Source organism: Leptonychotes weddellii, chromosome X, assembly GCF_054177405.1.
Source record: "Leptonychotes weddellii isolate Sample4059 chromosome X, ASM5417740v2, whole genome shotgun sequence".
NCBI lineage: Eukaryota > Metazoa > Chordata > Mammalia > Carnivora > Phocidae > Leptonychotes > Leptonychotes weddellii.
In genome coordinates, this window is record NC_138385.1 from 96,179,649 (window position 1) to 96,207,154 (window position 27,506).

The window sequence follows — 27,506 nt, forward strand, 5'->3', positions numbered from 1 at the left end:
ATTCCTTTTTATGGCTGAATAATTATCTACTGTATGCATCTGCCACATTTTGTTTATTCAGTCATCTCTTGACGGACATTTGGGGGATTCCCACTTAGGCCTTGATTCTTGGGTATGCCTAAATTACCTCTGAGAGGACACCCAGGAAGCCGGGCCTGTGCCTTCCAGGGAAGGTTGAGTGATGAGTGATGAGTGATGAGAAAGAGTTCATTTTCACTCTAACCCTCTTTTTCTTGTGGTACCTTTGCAGTTTTGAGCCACGTGTGTTGGTTACTTAAATATCACTATTTTCAGAATTCCCTCTTCACATATCATATTTGAAGATCAACAGTGCTCTCGTGGCTGGTGAAGATCCTGATGCCCCCTGGCCCTCTGGGAACTCGTGCTCAGGCCTCCAACTTGGGTCTGCCCTCTCCACATAAAATCAACCAGTCCACCAGTTAAGCTAATACTGTATGCCAGTGTGTAATGGGGAGGGTGACCCAGGGGCAGCTTCCTTTAGGAGACATTTGTGTGCCGTTAGAGGGTCCCACAAAATGTAAAGGAATGCCTCAGATTAAAAAGCATGACATTCTCCTCTTTAACACTTCCTTGGCCAAAAGGAAATTAGAATCGTGTGTGTGTGTGTGCGCGTGTGCGCAAGCGTGCACGCACACGTGAAGGTGAGTTCAGAAGGGGTGGGGGCAGAGGACTTCTAGTTTGCCAGACTGTCAGAAAACACTTAAGGAGGAGCAAGAGAAGTCCCGTTGATGAAGTTTCACATTCTGAGGGAGAAGCTAGCATTTCTCACAGAAAGGTCTGGGAGAGTTTCAAGGCGGGGGGAATTGGCCATTTAGTACAACCTTAAGGAATCAGATACAAGTCTCTGGACAATGGAGGAAAAGGTAGAGGGCATGGTATGGGGATACACTAGAAATAGTGAGTAAGGAGTCAGACTTAAAATTGGATGTGTAGGGGGTGGGGGGAGCCTGGCTGGCTCAGTAGAGCATGTGACTCTTTTTTTTTTTTTTTTAAGATTTTTATTTATTTGACAGATTGAGAGAGCAGGAGAGCACAATCACTGGGAGCGGCAAAGAGCATGTGACTCTTGATCTCAGGGTTGTGAGTTCAAGCCCCACGTTGGGCCTAGATGGAGCTTACTTAAAAAAATAAATAAAATAAAAGCTCTGTGGGATACATGTTTAAAAAATTGGATGTGTAGGGTTGGGGTGGGATTAAAGCTATAGGTTGGGCTGTTATTGGGGAAGGTCTTCACAGCAGTGCTTGAGCTCCAGTTACGAACAGATGGCCAATGTTTTCTATCCCGACACTCCCAAGTTAATGCTGTCCTTCTAAATTAGCGCCATCTTAAGTCTAAAAGTTGGGATTTGAGACTGTGTGTGTCAGGTTCTCAACCAGGGGTGACCCTGCCTCCATGAGGTCAGTGTGGCAGTTTCTGGAGACATTTCTGGTTAATACCAGCTGGAGGGAGCCACTGCCATCTAGTGAGGAGAGGCCAGGAATGCCGCCCACCATCCTGCAGTGCAGGGGCCTGTTCCCACAGCAGAGAATCCAACCCCGGCCTATGTCAAGAAGCACGGGTCACACGCGGGAAAGTAGCAGTGAACTGAAATGTTCTTCAAAAGCAATCCATATGAATTCCCAGCAGCTTTCCCCATCTGCCCCGCCCCCAACCCATTACAATTACAAACAGAAACCACTCATGTCTGAGAGACTACGTTCCTAGAGTTCTTAAGTAGACACTTCTGGAAGACGGGACGTGATAACGACCGTAAACCAGTCATTAAACCTCCTTTCATGTCGCTAAATAACGCTTTTGAAGTGAGACTGAAATTAAGTCCAGAGTAAATGAACAGAGATCATTACGTGATGCAAAGCTCCTTGCCGGGGTGCCTGGGTGGCTCCGTCGGTTAAGCGTCCGACTCTTGGTTTCAGCTCAGGTCATGATCTCAGGGTCGTGAGATCGAGCCCTGTGTCGGGCTCCGCTCTCCGTGTGGAGTCTGCTTATGACTCTCTCCCTCTCCCTCTGCCCCCCCAAAATAAATAAATTTTTTAGAAAAAAAACTAAACTCCTTGTAAATCTTCAACACTATTAGCCAAGCTGCTTCAGAATTCTCCATCAATAGACTCTCTTAAAATGAAATGCCTGAGGGGCGCTTGGGTGGCTCAGTCATTAAGCATCTGCCTTCAGCTCGGGTCATGATCTCAGGGTCCTGGGATCGAGCCCTGCATCGGGCTCCCTGCTCAGCAGGAAGCCTGCTTCTCCCTCTCCCACTCCCCCTGCTTGTGTTCCCTCTTTCCCTGTCTCTCTCTCTCTCTGTCAAATAAATAAATAAAAATCTTAAAAAAAAAAATGAAATGCCTGACCATATGGGACTAAACCCGAAGGAAATTTGCCATGCAGTATGAGCTACCAGCTTTATGAGAAGGTCCACATGCCTTCTGTACGTTACCTCCAAGCTTCACAACAATGCTGAAAAGTAGGAATTGTTCCCCCCCCCCCCATTTTACATACGAGGAAACAGAGGCTCAGAAGTGGTGACTTGTCAAGGTCACACAGCCCACGTAGGGGTGTGGGGGGGCCCATCCGGTCCCAGGCCCACACCTGTCCACTCTCCATGCTACCACTCCCTCTGGAACAGAGTTCCCCTTCTATACATCTGATATTGTCTCAAAACATTGTCAAGTTAATACCATTAGAAATGAGATTGGACCTGTGACATGGATCCCCAGCTGTCAACACCTCAAGAGTCTCTCTGTTACTTACTGTGGGACCCAGTGCTTTTGTGGTTCAGGGATCCCAACTTCCTGTCTGTAAGTGCAAAGTAATGCTCTTCTCTGAACCTCAGTGAGGAAATGGATGAGGTTGGTTCACCGCCTGGATGTTTAAGGATAGTTATTTCACTTCTTGCAGCCACAAGACCATTTCTGACCTAGTAATAACAAGATAATTAACAAAACCATGCTTTAATTGTTTCTGGCCTTTTACTACAGCCTACAAATTCTTTTCCTCCTTCTCTGTACTTTTTTGCCCCATACACCCCAGCTTTTCCCCAGTAGTGCAATTTTTTTTTTAAAGATTATTTATTTATTTATTTGAGAGAGAGTGCAAGCCCATGAGCAGGAGGGAGAGGGAGAAGCAGACTCCCCGCCGAGCAGGGAGCCCCATGCAGGGCTCGATCCCAGGACCCCAAGATCACGACCTGAGCCTAAGGCAGATGCTCCACGGACTGAGCCACCCAGGCGCCCCCCTCAAGTAGTGTAATCTTTTAAGGACCAGCTGGGGGGCTGCCTCCTCCATGAATGACTCCCCCATCCCTTCAGATTCTTGCTCATCAGAATTAATCTTTTTTCCTGTGTTTCCACAGGGACTAATTGTACTTTTTCTTTTTTTTAAGATTTTATTTTTAAGTAATCTCTATAGCCAACGTGGGGTTGAACTTGCAGCCCCGAGATCGAGTCGCACGCTCCACTGACTGAGCCAGCCAGGCGCCCCTGTATTTCTTTTTAGTATTAAGTTCTCTTATCTGCATATTTTAGTCGAGTTTCCCCTGCTAGAGTGGTGGCTCCCTGAAGGTCGGGAAGGGATGATCATTGTGTTCCTTTTGGGTGATTTCTAACTTCCTGTTTATGAGTTTGTGATGACATTTCCCCTGTGCAAGCTGCAAAGAGGGGAAAAAAAGAAAGAGATTTAAAATTACCCTAAAGTTTATTAAAAAAGGCAAAAGATAAAAAATTGACATCCTTCTATCAGGCCCCCTTATTATAAAATGTTTTCATGGCTTCTTTCTGTTTGTTTGTTTGGGGGGTTGTTTTTTGTTGTTGTTTTTATTGCTTCTTGAAGTCCAAAACCTGAGAAGTGTGACCCAGTAACATCAAGCACAATGAACACACTGGCCAAAAGTTTGACAAGTTAAATCCTTACAATGAATTGAATCAGAGAGTAAGAATAATGCACCCATCTAAAGATGTCAGCTACTTAATGAAATTAAATATTAAAATGAAATCTTAACAGAATATTAAAACAAGAGGGAAATCCCTTAAACTCATCTCGGTAAGAGCCCTGTGAGCCCCAAACCTTCATTCATTCTTAGGTGTCTGCCTTGACAGCTTTTAACTAGAGACTGTGGGGGCAGAAAACCTTCCCTCTACACCACAACAGAGCTGGTCCCTTGACGTCCAGATGGTAACCTGCCACCCCCACACGGTCTTGAAGCAGAGACCCTACGCACGTGCTAGAAGACATGCTTAGTTATCAGCGGCTCTATTCGTGAGGCCTAGCCCTCTTTGCGTGAGGTCCGATGGGACAAAAACAGCGAGCACACACTGTTAGGATCAGCAGAGGGCACTCTTCAGCAACAATACTTCCAACCATCCACTTGCTCACCCTGGCTGCAGACACAACACTTTTTTTGCATGTGGGAAATTCGGGTCATCATAGAAGTAGGCAAACCATACCCTTGCGGCCCCTTCAGTATAACACAGGAATGATAACACAATGTGCGTGAACACCTTGACCGCACTTTTAAGAGATGTAGGTGCTGTCAGCCTGATGATTACACGAGGAGCCAGCGGTAGTTTGTCTGAAGAGATTCCACAAAAGGTTGAATCCTGAGTGGGGTTTGAAGAGAAAGGGCATTCCTGGCCTCGCCCCAGGGTTCTAGAAGCACCTGGAAGGTTCTGAGGGAGTCCGTGATTCAGCTCACCTGCGTAGTTGGATTCAGGAATGTAATTGTTATCGAACCTTGATGTGGATGCCAGATATTTTACTCCTAGGGAAAGGAGAATGGGTAGGTTTGGGAGACATTTGCGAATGGGAGCAACAGAAAAATATAAAAGGAAAATTGCCTAAATAAAGTCAGTTGTTCTTTTCTCTGTAGTTAGACATTGTTGGGCTCTTCATGTCCACACCAAGGAAGGATCCTGGGAGTGCCTCCTCTCAGGAACCTGTGGTTGCCTGTCCCTCCATCCTCCTCTTCTCCACCTCACCCAGGACTCCTGAGGCCTGTTTTCAGCTTTGCATACAACAGCACAAGGACCTTTCTTTGCCAGAGGTGGCCAGTTCGCCTAAAGCCCTTGCACTTGGCAGCCCTGGCTGGTTCGTTCTCTCTCTCTCTCTCTCATCAGAGAGAGAATGAACAGGGGAGAGGGGCAGAGGCAGAAGGAGAGAGAGAATCTTAAGTAGGCTCCGCAGCCAGCAGGGAGCCCGACGTGGGACTTGATCTCACGGCCCTGAGATCATGACCTGAGCTGAAATCAAGATACACAACCGACTGAATGACCCAGGCGCCCTAGTCCTGGCTGATTTTGCAACTCCCATCAGATCTCATAGCATATGCGGGGCTGCCAAGATTGCGAGGCGGCATGGGAGGGTGAAATGGTTTTATTTTCAGAGACAAAATGTTAATTTAAGTCCTTGCTCTGCTCTTATTAATGGCGTGAACTTAAAAGCACACTAAGCCGCGCTGTTTTCAACACTGATATGTGGATAATACATTCTCAGAATCCAGGGCTTTGTCCATGCTGAAATGCCATGCAGATACGAGATGCTGCTATCCATTCATTCGTTCTGAAGATCTTTCTTTAGTGCCAGCACTGGGCTGGAACCTTCAGGGAGGTTATGCTTTCTTAGGGAAGACAGACAATGAATAACCAAATAATTGTATGGTATAGTGTCCCTTTGGGAAAAATCGAGGAAGAAGAAACAAGTCAGCACAGGAGGATAAAGAAGAGACGGACCAATGTGACGGGCTGGTTGGGGGGTGTCCTCTCAGGCAGTGACGATGTGTGAACAGAGGCCAGAATGAAGTGAGGAAGTGAGCGGTGAGAATATCAGGAGAACTACTTTCCAGGAAGCATGAGGGAAGACCCACGAATAGGATCTGTGCTCGCAGGAGTGTGGCACGTGTGCTGGTTCCAGAACTTACTGAACACTTACGTGCTGGCACTTTGATTTAGTACTCACCACGCTTGGTGAGCTCCTCTCCTAGGTCCGGCTGTACACGAAGAAACCGAGCCTCCAAGAAGTTAAAGGACTTGGCTCCACCTTTCACACCTGGTAAATGGCCAACCTGAGATTCCAACGGGGGCCCCAGAGCCTGAGTGGTTCGCCAAGACTGGGGCCCGCCAGCAGGGGGCAGTGCGGTGGGAGTCCCTACAGCATTGGCCCCGGGGCAGGGTTGGGACAGGAAATGACAAGGCAGGACCCAGTAGAGCTTTAAAATATTTGGCTGAATACCTAAATGGTGCTGGTTATCTTTTCCTTTTGTGTGAAAACCGCCTTTTGGCCCTTGTGAAGGTGTTTATGTGGGGTTGGGATTGGATGAGCTTATTCAGTGGGGTAATATTCCAGATGTCTCAGTGATTGCCCAAGTAATTAAAACATTTTTGCAAATAACGTGGGTCCTTAATTGTATGGATTCGAACATTACCTTTCTATCCTCGAAGACCTGCTAGCCGCTTCTATTATGCAATATGTTCCTCGCTGGCTTCTCTCAACAGCCACGGGCTCAACCCATGTTTTTGTTTTGTTTTTCTCTTTTTCCTTACTCAGCTACCAATAGAAAAAAAAAAAAGCCACCATTTGGGGCCCGTGGAAATTAAAAGTAAACATAGTTTTATCTATAATATAAACGTTTTGCTTTAAAGAAAAAGTCTTGCATTGAGAAACATTGAATGAGATCATCACACTTGTCCTTCTAAATACCAGCCAGAAAGAAACAACAAACTTTACTTTGTCTTGTGCTGTCATTCTTCAGAATTAATTGATAGCTCTTAAATTTCACATCGCAAGTGCCACTTTTCTTTTGTTCCTGTTTTGGTGTTGTGTCTCTCTCCTCCCGAATATATGAACGTAACAAGAAGTAAGAACTGACAAGGAAGCCAAAGTGTTTTCGTGAAGATGCATGGAACGTTTAGGACTAAGAAGGGGAAAGGACTGAGCAGGATCAGGGCGCATGGCAAGTCCTTTAAGAAAACACCTGTTTCAGATTACAGATTTCTTAATGAGACACACGCAACTCTTGAGTTTAAACATAACACTCCCAGTTCAGTCAACCACCCACGGCCATTCTCCAGGTGTTTGAGATTATGTAATGTCCTGAAAAATCATCTGGATTGTGTCAACTCAGAGTACTGCTTGGGTTTAAAAAAAAAAAAAATTCGCTGCAGGCATTAATTTATACTTAAAGTCTCAGTGTAGCATTTATAGCACTTGAGAAAAATAAATAAATAAAATAAAAGTCATAAATAAGGGGTCATTGGTTTCTGATCTTTTTCCCTCCCAATGGCTAAAAGTATGGGGTTTTTGCTTTAAGTAGTAAAAGGCAGGCATTATGAACTCTGTAAAGCTTCATTGACCAGACTTCTCTAATTCAGATTTTATAGTATTTAGGATGGTGTTTACTCTTGTATTACCAGAGAAAAGAGGACATCCACACTGAGAAAGTAGAGGAAAAGTGGAGATAACTATCTTCTGTCTTTTAGAAACAGCGTTGACATTGCTTTCTAAAATAAAACTTGCAACACACACACACACGCACGCAAACCTCTTTTGGTGTCTGCGTAAATTTTCATCTTTAAATGAGTCATGCTCACCACAATTTACTTTTTCAAGTTGACATATTTTTAGATGATTAACAACTTGAAAGTCCCTAGGCTTGGGTAATTGAAAAAACTTTGGGGATGGAAGGAATACGATTTGAAAGAGACTCCTTTTAGAACCCAAAGCTTCAGCCCAAACAGAATGAAAATTGCCTTTATTATGCAGTTATTTTAATTAAAAATGCATGCGTAACAGGAAAAGGAAAGCAATTCTAGACACTGCTCCTTCTAGTTTGACTGGTTGTTTGAGATTTGGAAGCTTTTTATTTGTCCTCTTCCATTTTTAAGCTTTGCATGAGGTCCTAAGTGCTTCATTCCTATTTTGGCCTCTATACTAATTCTAGGTTTTTTCTGTCTAGCAACGTCTTAAAGTCAGAGCTAACTACTTTTGTCCTCTCACATAGTATGGCGCTATGCTTCCAATTCTTTGTATTTTCCCTTCTGTCTCACAGCCTTCCTGGCCAGTCCCTGTTCACCTAAAGAGGGAACAAATATTCACCAGCATCTCTGCAGAGTAAAGCATATCACTTCTTTTCATTCGCTGATTAGTGGTAGCATCTTTTTATTTTCGCAAGATACAAAAGTTGTTTCCGTTGTAAAAAAGTAAACTACTCCTTGCAGAAGACCCAAACTATCAGAAAAGCGGAAAGAGGATATAATAAAATGTACTTGCAATTCCACCCTCTAGAGAAGACCACTGTCCACATTTTGGTGTGTCCGTCCGGGCATCTCCACGCACACCGTAACATGACAAGATACAATCTTTTAAAATGAACCCATTTAAACTCATCACTGTATGTGACCTCTTTAAATAAAATTGCTGTTCAGTAACCTGCTTTTTTTGATTAAATAGTATTTCATTTTTCCGTGTCAGTGAATCGAGATCTACGTCACTTTTTAACAGGTGCGTAATATTTTCTTGTATGGCTGTACCATAATTAGGTGAGTGTACCCTAGTAGACCCATCATCCGGATTGTTCCTGTCTTTTTGCTATCATAATAGACACCGCAAAGATAGGTTTGTGCTGACATTTTGTATTCTTGTTGTCTCCATAGATTTAGATCTCAGAAGTGTGTTTTTAACGTTTAAATCTTCTATGCATTTGGAACACGTTTCCGTATATAGTGGGGGCTTACTCTCTTTACTCATACGGTCGGCCAGTTGTGTTCCAATACCGTTTATCGGAAAATGCATCCTTGCCATTAGTATAGCAAGTTCCATTTTACCGTGTATCTCAGTCAAGTTGACACAGGAAATTAACCATCCCAACCTAGAGCCTCCAATTTCCATAGCTGTCTGCCTGTCACCTGCTGGGATAAAGGTTGCTGCTGAGACCATTCTGTACAGAGTGTACCTCAGTGTCATTGTTTGGCAGGATGACACATGGAGGGTCCTCATGTCAGCCAGCCCTGATTTCTCCTGCCATAAATGCTCTATATAAGTCTTTGGTTTCAGGAACTGGCATCCAATAAAGTTGGCTCAGGAAGAAGGTGGTTTAGTATAAGGCTACAATATAAGATTTCAACAGCTTGACAGTAGGCAGGTCTTTAATTGTCCTACGGTTGGGGTATGAGAAGGCAGAGTAAATGATGGCCTGTTTTCCCAGCATGAATTCTGAGCCAGTTGAGAAGATGAAAGAGTAAGAAAGATGGCAGACACGAAAAAATACCTTATTTCTGATGAAGCTGATATTGGAGAATGTGACTTCTATCTGCATGTAGCTGAGCTTCCAAATACCGTATGTGGGCGAAACTTAGGCAGACTTTATTCAGATTTCACCGGCTGTGCTGGACCTGTGAAGGCCACGGCCATGGGGGCTGGCCCCTCCCAGACGGACTGGCTTTCTGTGGGCAGGCTGATTACCTAAAAGGAAGGGGAGAACCAGGGGTTTGTCACTTGAAATGTGGCTAGTGTAACTGAGGGGTTGAATTTTTAATTTTGTTCCACTTTAATTAAACTTAAATAGCTACACGCGGCTAGTGGCTACTCTCTCGGACAGCACAGAATTTCTTTCCATTCTTAGATTTAGTATGGACATGCCCCTGGAAAAGTTGGCTTTAATTTATATGAATTCATTTGATGTTTCACTTGGGTTTATCGAGCACCTAAGTGAGTTTGTATGCCTGGTGTTGGAAATACATTGCCTTTGGATTTCTCAAGTCAGCTTTTAGGGGAAGGTGTGGAGACCTGAAATCTGTCGTCCCACACACCTGGCTGAACATGGCCTTGGTAACATGGCCCAGCTGTTTCAAAGGGAGCCTCCTCTTTCACCCTGAGCTCTAGGACCCATCATGGTAGGCTGAGGGGACGAGTGGGGGCTTCTGTCACCTGGCTGTGAGCTCTGGCATGCTCAGGGCTGCATCTACATGGAAGAGGGGGCTCCTGTTTGGAATTCTCTCAGAGACATTGTATGGACTAGCATGGTCCTTTCACTAGAGATTCATTCTCTCAGTTTGTGCTACTGTCCTGGTCACCCCTGACACTTTCCTCAGCACATTTTCTGTGGAAGAAGTGAACAGTTCTTCATAGCTGCCAAACACCAACTTTTTCTTCTGCTTGTTTTGTCAAAGGTATCTTACCTCCTGGAGGGCGGCAGCATGGCCCATGAAGACTTCTGTGGACATGTTGGTCAGATGAACCCAGGAGACCTGCAGGTATGGCCGAAGACAAGCAATTGCTGATGGTTTAATAGCCTTTGGGTGTGCATGCTTGCTCTCACCCAGTTCCAGTACATTCACACTTTCCTCCTTCTCTCTCTTAAACTTTTGACCTCTTCCTTTTTGTGGATCCTTCCATTCAGCCTAGAAACCTGCACTGGTTTCTTGTATTCACTCAAGCTTTCCTTGACCCCCTCAGTCGCTTTTTAGTTCCCAACTAGTCTTTCTCTTACATTTCTCAAAAGCATAATCAAGGATGATGGTCTTAACTTACTCATCTTCCATTTCATGCTTCACTCACAGAAATCAGGGTTGGCCTCTCTCAACATCCACCCAAACCTCTAGGTTTGCTCAGGCAGTGGTCACTCATGATGTCCCCATGGCCAAACTCAGTGTACCACTTTCTGTCCTCATCTTTCTAGACCTTTCTACTGCATTTGTGACAATTTTTTCTTTTTTTAAAAAAGGTTTTATTTATTTATTTGAGAGAGAGAGTGAGGGCAGGAGGAGGGGCAGAGAGAGATTCCCAAGCAGACTCGGAGCTGAGCGTGGAGCCTGATGCAGGGCTCGGTCCCACCACCCTGCGATCACAACCTGAGACGAAAGCAAGAGTCAGATGATTAACTGACTGAGCCACCCAGGCATCCCGCGACAATTTACTCTTTGTCTTCCAACTTGTTTGCAGGGGTAAGTGTTGTCACTTAAGACCATGATCCAAATCTTGCCACCGTCCTAGGCTTGTTGGAGACACGTTAGAATTAGAAGCCCCAGCAACTCTTGGGTATTCTTTGCTGGGTTTGTAAGTCTGAACTCAATGTCAAGAACTTTCTGGGATTATTTACATATTGTGTGGAATTTTAACTGCAAATATTTGAATTGTGTTTCAATGAACATGAAATTGAAAGCATTTTCATGTGAATAATCTCTCTAAAGTAAGTATTCTTTTTACCTCATTTTTAAAATGAGAGAATAGGAGTGCCTGGGTGTGGCTCAGTCGGTTAAGTGTCTGCCTTCGGCTCAGGTCATGATCCCAGGGTCCTGGGATCAAGCCTGCGTCGGGCTCCCTGCTCAGCAGCGAGTCTTCTTCTTCCTCTGTGATCCCTCTCGCTCTCTGTGAAATAAATGAATAAAATCTTTAAAAAAAATGAGAGAATGGGGATTTAAAGATGTTGAAAAAAGACGTCCATGGCCTCAGAGCTTGTAAATAGCGAGGTGGAAAAGAGAAATCTGCTCTCCCCCTCCAAATCTAATCGGTGGGCTGTACATATTAAGAAAGTTCCTGCCAAACTAGGTTATATCTAAAAAAGGATAAACAAGGTATGAAAAGTAGATTGAAAATATGGAGAGATAAACTGAACAAAACAGAAAAACACACGGGAGGCCAAGTCTCTGAGGAGCCCCAATAGCTGCCATCAGATGGAAGAAGCGCAGCGTGGGGCAGTGCTGAGATCTCCTTCGTGTTGTGTTAGAGCTGTGGTCAGCGAATGTTTTCTGTAAGAAGTGGATAGCACCTATTTTAGGCTTTGTGGGTCATATAGTCCCATATGTGGCAACCACTCTGTCCTACCTTCGCAGCATGCGAGCAGACAGACAGCGTGTCACTGAACGGGCGCGTCTGTGTGTCAGTAACACGTACAGAATCAAGTGGCAGGCTGGATTTGGCCCCTGGGCTGTCATTAGCAGACCCCTGTACTAGAAGGTGTCATCAGTCTGGTCAAATGGAAGATGGAAATCTATTTAGATTTAGTGACAGAAAGAAAACTAAACTATGTAGTGGCCTTCTTTCAGATCTGGGAACGGATATTGCCCATTCTGGTCTCAGAGTCTTTTCACCTGCTGTTCCCTTTGTATGGACTCCCTTCCTCTCGCCCTTCCCGGGTTACTTCTTACTCCTTGTCTGGGTCCCAGCCTGAAAGTTCCGCCCTCAGGTAAGCTGTTCCATTTCCTGCGCTCTCACAGAAGCCCGTGGTGCCCGCTCCCCCGCCAGCGCCAAGTACAATCATATACCAGTTGATTGTCTCATTGTTTAAGGATTTTCTCCGCACGAGGGCCGGCTGGAGGATGCTGTTGGTGGCCTGCCTCTTGGCCCTCTGCCCCACCCCCGAGTCCAGGTGGCAGCAGTCCCCGTGTGTGTGCGCGCGCATGCGTGGCTGTCCATCTCACGCGCAGCTACTCTGCCCGAGGGCGCTCTCAGCTTCCGGATGTGCTCGGGATTGGACACCCCCAGAAGAAGTCTTGTCAGAGAGGGATGGGAGTTGGCTACCCATCTGTGAGCCCCGGGGGCCCACAGATGGCCCCTGCTCGTCCCCACCCCTTTTTGGCTTTCTCCCTTGCCGAGCTTGCTTTTTCCTTCTTCACTTGTGCTTTCTATAGCACGTCCCAAAGAAATACTTGCCCTTCACTCCTAGTCTCGGGATTTCTGTGTCAGAAGCCAAGCTAGGACAGGCGGGGAACCTGTCTGCCATGTTCCATCCCTAGGTCCCGAGGTTAGTGTCTGGGGCTGGCCCCTGATAACGCTCTCGATAAAGACATAAACAGATGCTTGCAGAATGTGCACACCGGTGGAGGCAATTACTGCTCCAGGTAGTGAGGGCTCCATTAGCGGAACCGAGCAAGCACAGACAAGTCCCCTGTGCACGGGGCAGTGGATGCCACGGGCCCCCGCGCGGATCTGTAGGCGGAGGCCCATGGCCTCCAGCTGCGCCAATACGGCCTAGCGCCGGCTCTCAGCTGCGTCCTATCCTGGGCCCCGCGCTCTGCAGCAGGCGCGGTCTCTGCCCGCTTGTGCTCCCACGGCTGTGCTCCCCGCTGCGGCTTGGGTCCCGGTTAATGGTGTGCCCATGTGGGGATAGGAAAGCTCGGCTACCTCGTCTCAATTTGGGACAATTCGGAAGGTTCAGCCAACACTGGAGCTCCGTGTTGGACCGGCCGAGGCGTCCGTTGTAACTGCGCTGCGCCTTGGCTTCTCCCCCAGCCCGGTCATGTGCTTTTCACGTAAGGTGTAGCTCCTGAGAGTGGTTCCCGGCATACTGTCCCCCTGCAGCTCCCCGTCTCAGAGCTCAATCTAAGACTCGGGGCGCCCAAGCGAAGAGCCTTCCATTTGTGTGACTTTCAGATCTGATGCTTTGAATTCAAATGAGGAAGCTTGCAGAGCTTTTGGAATCCTGGAAATGGCTTCAGCAGTTGTCATTGTTGCTTTGTTATTCCTCACCACCCTGAAAGCAGCGCTTGTAAGGGCCCTGGCTTAGTCCCCATGACACAGTTGCCCCACCTGCAGACTTGTTAGAGGCTGGGTTACATTTCCTTCTTGTTGGTCCGCTGTTTGCAGTGGATGACCGCAGGCCGGGGCATTCTGCACGCCGAGATGCCTTGCTCAGAAGAGCCAGCCCATGGCCTCCAACTGTGGGTTAATTTGCGAAGCTCAGAGAAGATGGTGGAGCCTCAGTACCAGGAGGTGAAGAGTAAAGAAATCCCCAAACCCAGTAAGGATGGTGTGACGGTTGCCGTCATTTCTGGAGAAGCCCTGGGAATAAAGGTGAGCTGCGCTGTTACGGGTCTGTGAAAGCCAAGGTGTGCGGTCACGTGAGGCTGGCCCCATCGGGGTCTCCGGGTCTCGCTGGGTGGATCACAGTTCACATCCCACGGGGTGGACTTGATTCAGAGGTGTCAGAAGAAGTGGAACCCAAAGGAACCCAGACCTTTTTTGCCACGTGCAAACCCATAGAGTTAGGGAAATTTCAAGAAAGCAAGCTCGTATAAAAAATGTGGTCAAAAGCAATTTTCAAGGTCTAAGGATGTGTGCGAATTATAGCCTCTCACTTATTGTACAGTTTTATAGCTCCTTGGTACTGCACGTTTGTGACCTTTAAGAGACAAATAACCCAAACCAGCTCCACTCCCTGAAGATTTATTTAACTCATTTAAGTCCAGCTTAGTAAGGAAAGCACACTACTATATCATAGAAAGGGTTTTTTTTTTTTAATTAACTTGAACATTGATTTAACCCACACATGCCATGCCCTGTACATTCTTCTCAGCTGAGACTTTATAATATTTAGGATTAGGGTCCCACCTTTTTGATCAAATAAGACCAATTGAGGCTAAAGATTATGGACATATTTGTGGTAGGAGAAGGGTGTGGCTCAAGTCCCTTGTTCATTAACTGCCACTGGGTTGGCCAGATGATTCGTGCTAATGAAGTGGCACGGTAGTGAGCCGGGTTGTGTAGTCTCTTAGGGGGCGTTTCCCAGAGGCAGACCCTGAGCTGGGAATTCCTGTGATTGTAAAGGAAGTGCCCCTAGAGAACAGGAGGAGGAACCAGGGCAGGAAAGGGAAGGGAAGGGAGCCAAGCAAGGGTGTCCTCTCAAGCAAAGTTGCAAAGAGGACAGGGACTCCAAAAGGTTCAGTCTGCCTTCAGGTTGTCCTGACCCACCCCGGGCAAGGGAGCTGGGCTTTCCTGTTCTCTTCCTCGAAGTCATTACCTAATGGCCGTTGAGTTTGGGCTGGGGGCACGGAAATGGTTACAAGGGTTCCTCGGGGATCTGGAGGGCTGTATCCACGGTTTCACAAATGCCACCTGGGGCGGAGAGCATCAACATATTGGGAACCACTCTGCCATTCTCCCTGTGGGCGGTCAGCACCTAAAACTATTTTAAACACTCATTTTTGTAAACTTAAATGTCACTTATATGCACTGACAGGGATAATGGCTTGGCAGTGGCTACTAGCCAACCACTCAGTGGGATATGTATCATGGTTAACAGGTTGGTCAGGATTATTGGTTGGGACTTACCAGTGTGTATTTATATCTCCTGTTTTGCTGAATGTTGGGTAGTGCCCTTTTCAAATGTATGGCAAATGTGTCCTGCCTTTCAGCTCCACAGAGCAGAATTCAGATCCTGCGGCGTCTTCCTGGTACAAGGCGAAGGACATTGCCGTGTATAGGAAGGATCAGGCAGGGAGGCCTAAGGAGAGCTGAATTCGTGCAGAAGCTAAGCGGCTCATTCTGTTTCCTGGGCTATTTTTCATTCTGGGTTTCCAGAACTCTGGGGTTCTAGGGACCTCCCTTCAGGGGATACTGATCGTGGAGGTCAAGAGATTTTCCCCTCTTCACTCCCAACCAAAGCACAAGGCTTTGCCCAGTCATGTATATTGGAATGGTCGTTAAGATTTCATTTAGAAAAAAAGCTATCTGCAGCTAAAAAGAGAAATGAGACCATGGATTTAACAGATAAGCAAAGCCATTATTATCACGAATCCTTAGAGTTCACAACTGCTTCTCATTTATAGACAACACGATGCAGTTTTAATGTTGGAGCCGGTTCCAGTTACAGGCAGAAGGACATTTTCAAGTACTCCCAAGCAGCAGACCGCATGGTCTTTTTTTTTTTTTATTAAAGATTTTTATTTATTTATTTGACAGAGAGAGACACAGCGAGAGAGGGACTACAAGCAGGGGGAGTGGGAGAGGGAGAAGCAGGCTTCCTGCCGAGCAGGGAGCCCTATGTGGGACTCGATCCCAGGACCCTGGGACCATGACCTGAGCCGAAGGCAGACGCTTAACGACTGAGCCACCCAGGCGCCCTGGACCGCATGCATGGTCTTTGTGATCACAACCAAGAATGAGAGACCAGAGGTCATGTTTTTTAACTTTGTAAAACAATGTCCTAGTGGTTGCTGGCCTCTCTTTTTCTTTTTGTCAAGTAAAATCTCTGTAGTGAACTACATTCTCCTAAGTACACGATCAGGCTTTATTATGGGAGCATTTTATTAAGGGACTTTTGGAACCCTGGGCAGCATCACTTTGACTTTTGAGAGGCCGTGTGGCGCTATGGTTACCAGCATGGCTTCCGGAGACAGCCGGCCTGGATTGGAATCCCCACCTTGAATTAGCTGTGTGGCCTTGGGCAAGCCACTTAACCTCTCTGTGCTTCACTGTATTCATCCGTAACAGGGTTGCTGTGAGGATTAAGTGAGTTTTTGATATGTTTAAGCTATCCGGACAGCATCAGACACGCTGTAAGCACCACGTGAGCGATAGCTGTTACTATTATTATTTTGATTAGTTCATGTTCACTTGGGCAGGAGCTGGGCTGAGATTTATGTTTGCTGTCTGTCCTAAAGGGACTCGCGGGGATTCGGGAAAGGCATTTAACCTGCTCTGAAGAAAAGACAGCAGCAGGAGTCATTGTAAGGATGGGGGATTGGCCATGTCTTTTCAGGTCTCATAAGAAACATAGTTTTTTTTTTTTTTTACATCTGAAGGCTTAATATCTGTTCACCAAGGAGTGACTGAGACTTAAAAGCCTAGACATACCTTAAATCAAACTGTAGATTGTTTTGCATCAGAAGATGATTTTAAGTTCAATTACAAGGTGAGGCTGGGAAGCTACCTTTCAAGAGATGGATGTGCTTCTAGCCAATATGGAGTCAATGACCGCTCCCCTCCTGCAACTAAAATATCTAGAAAACGGAGTTAGTGACCATCCCAGCACTTCTTCAACTTTATTCATATGGATTACCTGGGGGGGAGGGAGGAGGCTTGTTAAAATGCAGACTGATTCAGCCTGTCCTGTGAGGCCTGAGTCTGCATTTATTTATTTATTTTTTAACTAGGCTCTTCGCTGGGTGGGCTTGGACTCGTGACCCTGAGATCAAGACCTGAGTTGAGATCAAGAGTCCGACGCTTAACTGACTGAGCCACCCAGGTGGCCAGCGAGACTGTTTTTTTTTTTTTAAAGATTTTATTTATTCGAGAGCCAGAGAGCAGGAGCAGGGTGAGGGGCAGAGGCAGAGGCAAAGGGAGAAGGAGAAGCAGACTCCCCACTGAGCAAGGAGCCTGAGGGGAGGCTCCATCCCAGGACCCTGGGATCCTGACCTGAGCCGAAGGCAGATGCTTAATGACTGAGCCACCCAGGCGCCCTGCGAGTCTGTATTTTTTTTTTTAAGATTTTATTTTATTTATTTGATAGAGACACAGCGAGAGAGGGAACACAAGCAGGGGGAGTGAGAGAGGGAGAAGCAGGCTTCCCGCTGAGCAGGGAGCCCGATGTGGGGCTCTATCCCAGGACCCTGGGATCCTGACCTGAGCCGAAGGCAGACGCTTAACGACTGAACCACCCAGGCACCCCAACAAGTCTGTATTTTTAACCAGCTCCCAGATGATGCCCGTGCTGTTTGTCATATGTGTAATGAATGGCTGTGGGATCCAAGACACAGGAGTTGACTCGTCATGAGGAACAGGTTGATTACGTGCCTAGGGAAGGTGTTCAGGTTCAGCTCTGTGGCTTTTGGCAAATCTTACCTAACTTTTCTGGATTTTAGTTTCCCTTTTGGATATCCCCCCACCCCCCGCTCTGGTTTCACTCCGGCAGGCGCTGGGTGACCCTGTGTCCCTCGTGCATGTCTCTCCACCAAAAAGCAACCTGCCCGCTAATCAGCCTGCGTTGGTTGTGGGTTGGCACATGATTTAGAACCAAGTCTGATTGTTACCTCCTAGGCAGAGAGCTGATGGAGTTTTCCAGCTGTGTAGCAGGCCGTTGGTGCACACACATACTTGTTCCTATACCAGAGCTAGAAAGAGCTTCTCTTTGCATCCAGGAAACTTTAAAGGCAGAATGTCATTTGCAACACTTTATCACCAGTATACAATTTTGTCAGTATTCCTTGCACCTTAGTTGGATTTAAAATATATAGAGAGTGTGTGTGGCTTTCAGGGAAGTAACCTTGATAGCACATCCAAACAGGAGTAGGTTTTTGGCAATCCTAATACTGAACAGTACACTTAGAACATTTTTGCATTGTACCTATTTCTCTATTTCCGGGATAAGTTGAACTCTGTGTTTGGCACATTTTAAGCGGATCTTGCAGACTTTACAGTTGACCCCCCCACGTCTCGGCTCCCCTGCTCCTCTGCCTTTCTGAGTTTGTTCCCATTCACTTTGTGATGTGGGGAGAGCTGGCCCCTCCACGGGAGCCCTCTCTTTCCTTCCCGAGCTCAGAAGAACAGCTTCTCAAAGTAGCATTTAAAAAACTATTAAATCATGAAAACAGGTAGCGCAGGCACACTTTTTTTTTCCCCCCTCTTTTTTTGCCTTTGAGGTATGCCGACAAGTTCATGGGTCTGGCTCAAAAAAGAATGATGAATATTCTCACAGTGGCAGAGGTTGTAAGTGGCACTGTGTGCTCCTGACGAAGGGGACTGGAGAGAACCGGCTCTAGCTGCCCCAGAGAGTGAGCAGAGGGGAAATGCCACCTGCCCAGAAAGGAATCGTCCCTTCCAAAGGCTTCTCTGTTCATTTATTGTATTCCTAAGTCAGCACACTCTGTGATAGGCTTAAAAACTGGGTATTTAAAAAACTGTTCCCTTTGGGGTGAGGGTGGGGGGTAAGGATGGATCTGACACTTCTCTCCATATGTCTTTTTCTTTTCAGTTTTGAAAGATGTAAATGTTTACATATTTACAATATCAAGTTACACCAGAAAAGGAAAAAAACCTCAAATCTTAAAATCAAAAACAAACAGAAACAAATGAAGACCTTAAAATGTGTATAAAGCTCTCAGCAACATAACTACACAGAGAAAAGTATCTATTTTAAGGACTTTAAACATAGTTCTCTGACAGTACATTTTTAGTGGGATGTACTCTAAAGAAAAAAAGCACAAAAATTTTAAACTTGACTCCATCGTTTATTGTTAGTATTGGCATTACAGTTTTAAAATAGTTTTGTGTATATTGTGAAATAAAAACCAATGAGTTAACTTGTTAATATTTTTGGGAATCAAGATTATCAGTGTAAGAAAAATAGATACAAATATAGAAGAAAGAGCTAAGGGGCGCCTGGGTTAAGTATCTGCCTTCAGCTCAGGTCATGGTCCCAGGGTCCTGGGATCGAGCCGCGCATCGGGCTCCCTGCTCGGCGGGAGGCATGCTTCTCCCTCTCCCACTCCCCCTGCTTGTGTTCCCTCTCTCGCCGTGTCTCTCTCTCTGTCGAATAAATAAAATATTTAAAAAAAGAAAGAAGAAAGAGTTAAGAAAAATACTGTAATACTCAATGTTACATTGAACAGTAAGTGGACATTTTAAAAAAAGGATGGCCATTATCTCTATGAGGCAGTTTCTGGAAACCTAGTATGATTTGACCACTTTAGGAATCCCAAGCTTTTTAATGATGTGATTTTATGTTTCTTCCTGATAACGGTCTTTATTTTCCTCTAGTTGTTATTTCCATTGATTTTTTTTGTTTTGTTTTTGTTATGGTCCATGTTTAATGAGATGCTATGAGGAATGCTAAGTTAAAGTCCCACCTAAGAAATTCAGTCACCCAAATGAATTCTGGCCGAATTTCCCTCTTGAGACCTTAAATAAATAAGAGGTGGGTGTTGGGAAAGAGGAAAGGAAATATCAGCACAAGGCAGAGAACCTTGTGGTCTCCCTTTGTTTTGTTTTATTTTATTAAGAATTTTTATTTAGTCATTTGAGAGAGACCGAGAGAGCATGAGCAGGGGGGGACAGGCAGAGGGAGAGGGAGAAGCAGGCTTCCCGCAGAGCAGGGAGCCCGACGCAGGACTCGATCCCAGGACCCCAGGACCACGACCTGAGCCAAAGGCAGACATTTAACCAACTGAGCTGCCCAGGTGCCCCTCTGGTCTCCCTTTGACACAGGGCGAGGGCAACAGCATTTGCCAGGAAAGGATATGGTGAAGTGCAGTCCTGTAGAAACGTGGACTTGAGGATTTCACCATCTCCACCTCCTTGCCATTCACCAAGGTCCAGCCTATGTCCCCTCTCTTCAGTGAAGCCTTCTCAGCTGCCCTAGATCCCTACACAGCCATCTATTTCCACATCCTGTGGGATTTGGGACTGACAGCTATTTAATCCACGTGTCCCATTTCTCTGTGAGCTCTGTTCGTTCAGTCATTAGGCACCAGCTGTGTGCACATCGTGCAGTGCCCTGGAGATAGGTGACTAAGAAACAACCACCGTCCTCAAATAAGGTCATGGTCTAGCGGGCGAAGGGAAACTGGCACACATCAGAGGTATCATATGATAAGTGAAAGGTGAAGCCAGCAGCACGCGAAGCTTCCGTGATAGTCTGGAGGAGGGACCATCGATTTTGCTTGTGTGCTTTGTAAAGCGAGGGAAAGAAAGAAAAGAGACGGGGCAGGGGTCATGTTTTAGAACGGTGTGGATAAAAGGCGTGGGTAGTAGGAGTGTGATACCTATTTGGGGATCATGATGGCAGGCTGCATGGATAACCAGATCCTCATGGGGTTGTGACCAGGCAAAAGGAGATGGTGTAAAATATGGGGCCGGAGGGAAATCCAAGACCAAGTCTGTCTACTCCTAGATTTTTGCCTACAGCTGACCTTGGCTGTATGCATCTACCCCCGTCGTCAACCTCTCTCCCAGGGTTGTCAGAGGCATGGTTTGAGGATAAGGTAGGGTGGAGTGCTGCGTGCAGCCTTCTCTTCTCTCGAATTTCAGAAAGCCGCCCGTTCCATAGGAACTTCCCCCCACAGGCCATGGAGCCCGAGCGGATGATCAGCATCATTCCACAGACAAGTGCAAACACTTGGTTCTGATTCAGTGTTGAGAATGGGCACAATTCGGTCTGTTGGTCTTGATGAATAAAGATGAGGACACGAAAGAAATGCATCCGGCAACTTCAAAGACTTGTCCTATGGTAGGCAGCTGTAGTTGGCACTTCATCTGCAGTTAGGATTGTTCACATAAACAGCGGTCAGGATTTGCTCAAATCCGATATACAAAAGGTTGCTCTTGCCCAGGATGCTCTGTTCACCCCCGAAATACCATTCTTGGTGTGCACAAAGGGTGCCAGATGTTATTATTCCTTCACGATGTCCCGCTGACCTAGGAAGCACATTCCAGTGGTGGTAACAAGCCCTTTTCTGGCAATAAGTGAAGAATGGGTAGGTGTACTTTTAAACCAGAGGTTACTTCCTGTGCCCTTCATACATCGTTGCGCTTGGTCATCAGGATGACAGATTAGCCAGGATATTTAGAATAAGAGTAACGAAAGCCATAAAGAGCCCAGGTGTTTCCCTCAATAAAGTTGAGTGGACACTTTACAGATCATTGTAATCACTTGTATGGCTGTCAAGGTTGGACTTCCAGGAGATAGTAAGTCTTTCCCCAGGAACACGTTACATATTTTTTTTCTAAGCAGAGTGAAAAATACAGGACGGCTACATAGAGTTTCAGAGGCTCTTGCATGTTGCCTTGAAAGCTGAGCTCTTGCAGATAGAAACAAGGTACATGTCAGTATTTTAAAGACCCGTACTGGCATGAATGAAGTTATGCTACAGATAGCTGCAAACACAGTATTTTCTTTTGCCCAAAGCACAGACGCTCAGGTCACATAGCTTATGAACAGTTTGACCAAACTCAGGATGAAAGGTGATAAGAAAATTTGTTCTCAGATACCAGTCTGATTCCATGAAGCTTTAGGAATTCTGCTCCTGTGGATCGGTAGAGGTACTCCAAGATGGACAAGAATTTTAAAATTTCAACTCACATGGGCTCTAGATCACTGATAGGGTTTATTCTGTTAAAGGAGGAGTGTGTTGTGGTCTTAAAACCACAGGGAGGGTGCCTGGGTGGCTCAGTTGGTTGGGCGACTGCCTTCGGCTCAGGTCATGATCCCAGGGTCCTGGGATCGAGTCCCGCATCGGGCTCCCGGCTCGGCGGGAGGCCTGCTTCTCCCTCTCCCACTCCCCCTGCTTGTGTTCCTGCTCTCGCTGTCTCTGTCAAATAAATAAATAAAATCTTAAAAAAAAAAAAAAAACCACAGGGAATCCTTTTCATCATCCACAGCATGTCCTTGGGCTGTTGAGGATTCCCTTGACTTCGCAAAATGAGATTAGGAAACCGTCAGATCCTCCCATTCCTGGAAGGACTTCCATACTGGCCATGGGGAATTGGAAGGATTTCCCAGAAAGGGAAATAGTTTGGTGGAGCTCAGCAAGTATGTATGGAGGGCCAGCTGTGTGCGAGACCCTGTGAAGGTATGGGGGAAAAGATGACAGAAATCAGGGAGCTGGAAGGGCCCAGTCGAAGGGACAGACACATCAGCTGCTAACAGTAGTATACTGTGGTGTCACCGGACTGGTGAACATGGCGGCTTTAGGGGAAGGCAGACTAGATAAGAGGCTCAGCCCAATCTGAAGGTTCAGGAAAAGCAGGCCCGAGTCTACAGGAGCCACCTGACCCGACAAAGAAGGATGGAAAGTGTCTAGACAATGCGAAGGAGACAGCACGAAGCCCCAGAGGTGTTCATAAGGTGTTTCTGCTTCCAGGTGGGGAAAGACCCAATGGAATAGCTCCATGCTTGAAGAAGGCCTTCAAAGCATATATATTCATTGTCTTAAGCACAAAAATGGGAAAAATGATCATCTTTACCATGTAAAACTTTTCTGGTCATTTATCTCCCTCTCTCTCCTCTCTCTCTCTCTTTTTACTTTTCAATTTCATTTTCTTCTGTCTCTAGACATCAATTGGAGGTTCTGCGAATTGAGTCCTGGCCAGCTCAGCTTGTCAGGAGTCAGAACCACTTACATCTTTGTGTGCCTTGGAGATTTTGAGTGTCTCCGAGTCACTCCCGAGGCTTGGCTAGTAGACTTTCCCAGCATCAGATACTGATTCGAGGCCATCTGTTACTGATCAGTGCAAACGAAGTTTTGAGCGAGATTTCTGGTGGCTGTGATTAAGTGTTTCCATAGGTTTTAACTGCCAGAGTCTGTCAGCCAGACAAAAGCAGAAGAGGACTTCAAATTGGGTGGAAGTCAAATGGAGGGAGCTGAGGTAGAGGAGAGGACCAAGAGGTCATTATCATCTCTTCCCCTCCCAATCTCAGGATGAATTGAGACATAGACTCTGAGGAGTTAGCCAGATGGGGATCCAAATGTCATCTTTATTACCAGTAAAATCTGGATAAAGGCACATGACTTGTCTCTTGAGACCTTTTGCGCTTTTAATACTTCCTGCACTTCATTAAACATGTCCTGGCAGAGCTTAGAGTCATAGGCATCATTTTCAGAGGCTGGCCTCTTAGCTCGTGGCAGAGGAGACAGAGAGAGAGAGAGAGAGCAAACAGCCTAGCTGAGCATGCTCAGTTCCTTGGACTGCCCTTACCACCAGGATACTATCCTTCCCTCTCCCCTCCACCCCTTATGGGGACATTAGGGAGGGGTCTGGAGGCTCCCCCAGTATTCCTCAGCATGTTGTTTCTTAATGTACTGGAGTTGACATTTAGCAGTGACCGCCCCCCCCCCCCCCCACCTCAGGGAAGGACAGAAGTTTGTCACTGTGGACCTCTTCCCACCAAAGCTAACTTCAACTCTCTGGGATAAATTTTACCCCCAGAAGGGTCTGAAATGAGTATAGAGAGTATTTTCATTAAATAAATACCAAGGCGCATTGTATTCTAGGCTAGTTCCCTGTTGAATTATTCCCAACCATGTTGACAGGTGTGTGAGAAGCCCAAGTGGTAGCATAAAAGTTACCTAAATATTAAAATGTCCCAATCTTGAACACACATTTCTCCCATCATCAGATTTCTAGGAAGAAATCTAAACCCCTGATCTAAAACCTCTTGCTTTTATAAACTGAGTCAAAAGAAATTATAATTTCTAATTACATGCTAAATAAAGTCCCAAAGCCTCCTTACCCAACTTTAATTCTGCTTTGCTTGGGGGGAGTACAGGTTTTCTTGTCCTTTATAAGCACCACAGCCTGGCGTGTCACACAGACTGGATGTGGCTCCATCAGGATGCCAAACTTGAATTCTTTCTACACTGCTTCTCCTTCATCTCACTTGAGAAGTAGTCCCAGAAGGTAGTAAGAGACACATTTATGGCAATACCAGCCCTGCTTCCATGAGATTTCATTGTACAACCAAATCTCCAAGCCCTAGAGTGTTTATATCTGCAGAAAATTGATGGACATGGTCAGTCCAGAGCATTACTATAGCTGGGAGAAGAAAGCCATGTGTCCATAGTCCTCCACCCTCTGAGCTGAAACATTCTTGCCTTCTTGAAAAGTCAGAGGCTTGCGTTGGTGGCAACTCCAGGTACCAGGTCTTAAGAAAATCTTTTACCCAACTATGGAAGGCCGATAAGAATATGAAGAGATGTTCTTCTAATCAATATGCAGAGAAATGGACATTCAAATAATATGCTACCACTTGACACCCTTCAGATTGGCCAAAGTTAGGAAGTTGGGTATTGTCAAGTGTGGCAAGGATGGGAAGAACTAGAAACTTCATGCATGGCAGGTGACTAACTGTATTCGTTGTGGAGAGTGAGCCGGCATTGCTTGGTTACTTAGTGAAGCTAACACAGAATATAGAGAGTATGCCCCAGCATTTCTGCTCCTGGATATTTACTCCAGCAAAACTTCAACAAGTAGACCTGTGGCAGTGATCATCTCAGCATTACGGGTGGTGGAAAGGAGTCGGAGACGATGTCGGAGTCACCACTTAAGGACCGGATAAGTAGGATATGGTAGTTACGTATGGTGGAACATGATGTAGCTGCCAGAGGCAATAGATTTATATTTACTTACGTCTACATTATTAGATTTTAGGAAACAGTGTGGCATAAATCAGAACAAGAAAGCAGGTTTGCACACAGTAACACTTTTCAAGGACACCTGTAGATCTAAATAAACATATGAAGGGTATTATTGAAAGGCTGTTCATTATGTGTGCTCAACTAAGAGCCAGTGGGACAATGGGATTGAATGGGGAAAAATACAAAACAAAGGGGGCTCTCGTGGCTGTATGATGACCACGTGCCATGGACCAATTGAATTCCCTTTCCTGCACTCAAAGCGAGAGGGGTGGGTGAGGGGGATATTGATTGATTGATTTGTGTTCAGCAGCAGCTTTTAACTTGGTTAGTGTAGTTGACCTCCTGGGTAGGTGATTTAAGGGAATTCTAGGAAGCCCTAACATATGTCAAAAAACCTCACTTATTGAAACCATACCAGACCATGAGAGCCAATCCTTTGACACTATGCTAGATTGAAAAGAGCATGGACTGTGGAGTCAAGCAGACCTGGGTCCAGTTTTCAGGTCTGTTTAATACCTCTGTGACCTTGGGAAAATTATTTTGAGCCCTTACTTCCTTATCTGCCAAATGAGGATAATAATGAATAGGCTTCGAGTATTTGTATGATATATAATTAAGGGTACTTAACAAATATTTGTTCCCTTTTCCCTGTCTGTCTCCCTTTCTGTTCCCACATTCTTTTTATCATTAGGCTTTATTGAGAGCAAATCTCTAGAACTTCTTGGGAAGGGAAATGAAAACAACTAATCTCTCTTGTGGACTTACAAGGTACTAAAATCTAAGTCAGGGCTGTCCAATAAAAACGTAATGGAAGCAACATGTAATTTAAAATATTCAGTAGGCACATTTAAAAAAAAGTAAAAAGAGGGCGCCTAGGTGGCTCAGTCGGTTAAGCGTCTGCCTTCGGCTCAGGTCGTGACCCCAGGGTCCTGGGATCGAGCCCCGCATCGGGCTCCCTGCTCCTTGGGAGCCTGCTTCTCCCTCTCCCACTCCCCCTGTTTGTGTTCCCTCTCTCGCTGTGTCTCTCTCTGTCAAATAAATAAATAAAATCTTTTTTAAAAAAGTAAAAAGAAACAGGTGAAATTAATTTTAATTGTTTATTCAAGCCCAGTTATCCAAAATTTTGTCATTCCAACACGTAGTTAGTGTAAGTTTATAATGAGATATTTTACATTTTGGTACTAAGTCTTTGAAATCCAATGTGCATTTTACACTTACAGCACATCTCGATTCACACCGAGCACATTTCATGTGCTTAATAGCCTCATGGTTAGTGGCAGCTGTATTAGACAGTGAAGTTCTGAGTGCTTTACTTGTATCCGTTTTTTTCTCCTGATTTTTTTTGGTTAATATTTTATTTTATTTCTTATTTTATTTATTTTTATTATTTTTTAATTTTTTCCCACCAATTTTACTTGGGTTCTTTGGAAAACAGAGCCTGGGGCAGGTCTTCCCTACGATCCCAGGGCAGCGAGTGTGAGGGAGAAAGGAAATGAGACAAATACTTGGTCGTACAGGATGCCTGTTCAGAAAACCCTACCTCAGGACTTTCTAATGGAGAAAGAGAGAAGAATTTTTCTGTCATTCCACATCTTCCATCCCTCTTTGGCCAAAGCTCACCCCATTGGCAAGGGCTAATGCCCTTCTGGACTGTGTCACCTGGCCACTTGAGGCAGCCCCTGAGGCGGGCGCGTACCACATCCCGTGGCTTGGATCATCATTCCAGGCTGGGTGTGCATCCAGAGCCTCAGTCGGTCTGTTGGTCCACCTCAGGCCCAGGAGCTCTGGAGCTGCTGTGGTTCCCACCATGGTGGGGGCAGTCAGTGAGGAGGGGGCCAAGGGCTCAGGAGCTGGTGAGGCTGAGAGACTCTGAGGAGGCACCATGTTGTGTGATTTATCTTGGGTTCTCACAGCAACGTAACGAGAGAGGGAACTGAGGCACAGCGAGGTTAGCTATGCGTCTAGTGAGTGACAGAGCTGGCATTCTGCCTAGATGTCTGGCTCCATAGTTTGTGCTCTAAACCACAAGCTCATAGGTCCTTACCAGTTTGGCACAACCCAGCATAAATCAGATTTTCTGCCGAGAACAGGTTTTTATCTGTGGAAACTTTGAAGACAGGGAGGCCTACGAGGAGAGATGTATTGTTGAAGGGTTCAGAGGAGATTCTTGACCCATCAGTAATTTTGCTAAGGAGCTGACCACTTCCTACTTGCCCAGATGGGGGTAGGAGTGGGTCTCCAGCCCTTTAGTTGATTTGGTCAACTCTTTAATTTCTCAGAGCTGTTGCTGAATAGTAGGGAACCTCCTCTTTTGTTTGTGGATAGAGCGGAGGCCATATTCAATACTTCTGGAGCCTGTTTATATACTTACTTTATTTAGATGGGTTGGTGTAGTAAGTTTGGGGATTTGGAAGTTGATCAAGGAAGAGACAGGTTCATGAGAGGCGGTAACACAAAAGCTTTATTTGGGTGGTGCATGGACAAGGTTGCGTAAGAAGGGAGGTGCCTTACAGTTGGGAACCTTCCAGAGACAGAGGCACAAGGCCACACCCAGAAGGGGAATAGCGCAAGAGACTTCCTGGGAGAGTAGGGGAAATCAGAGAGGGGGCCTACCTGTCTAGATGATGTCGCTCAGCAACAAGGTAGAGGGCCTC

The 27,506-nt window shown here is 45.9% G+C and overlaps 1 protein-coding gene across 5 annotated transcripts in view; it reads left to right on the forward strand.

The window, feature by feature from the left end:
* Nucleotides 1–27,506, forward strand: part of PIR (pirin) — a 102,035-nt gene that overhangs the window by 20,452 nt on the left and 54,077 nt on the right. For all 5 annotated transcript variants that reach the window (XR_014141394.1, XM_081809145.1, XM_081809144.1 and 2 more), the window contains 2 exons: nt 10,174–10,257; nt 13,589–13,795. Coding sequence is in view for 4 of the 5 variants with exons in the window: in XM_081809145.1 (XP_081665271.1) it covers nt 10,174–10,257; nt 13,589–13,795 (291 nt within the window). In the remaining variant the exon portion in view is untranslated. The remainder of the gene's footprint in view (nt 1–10,173; nt 10,258–13,588; nt 13,796–27,506) is intronic.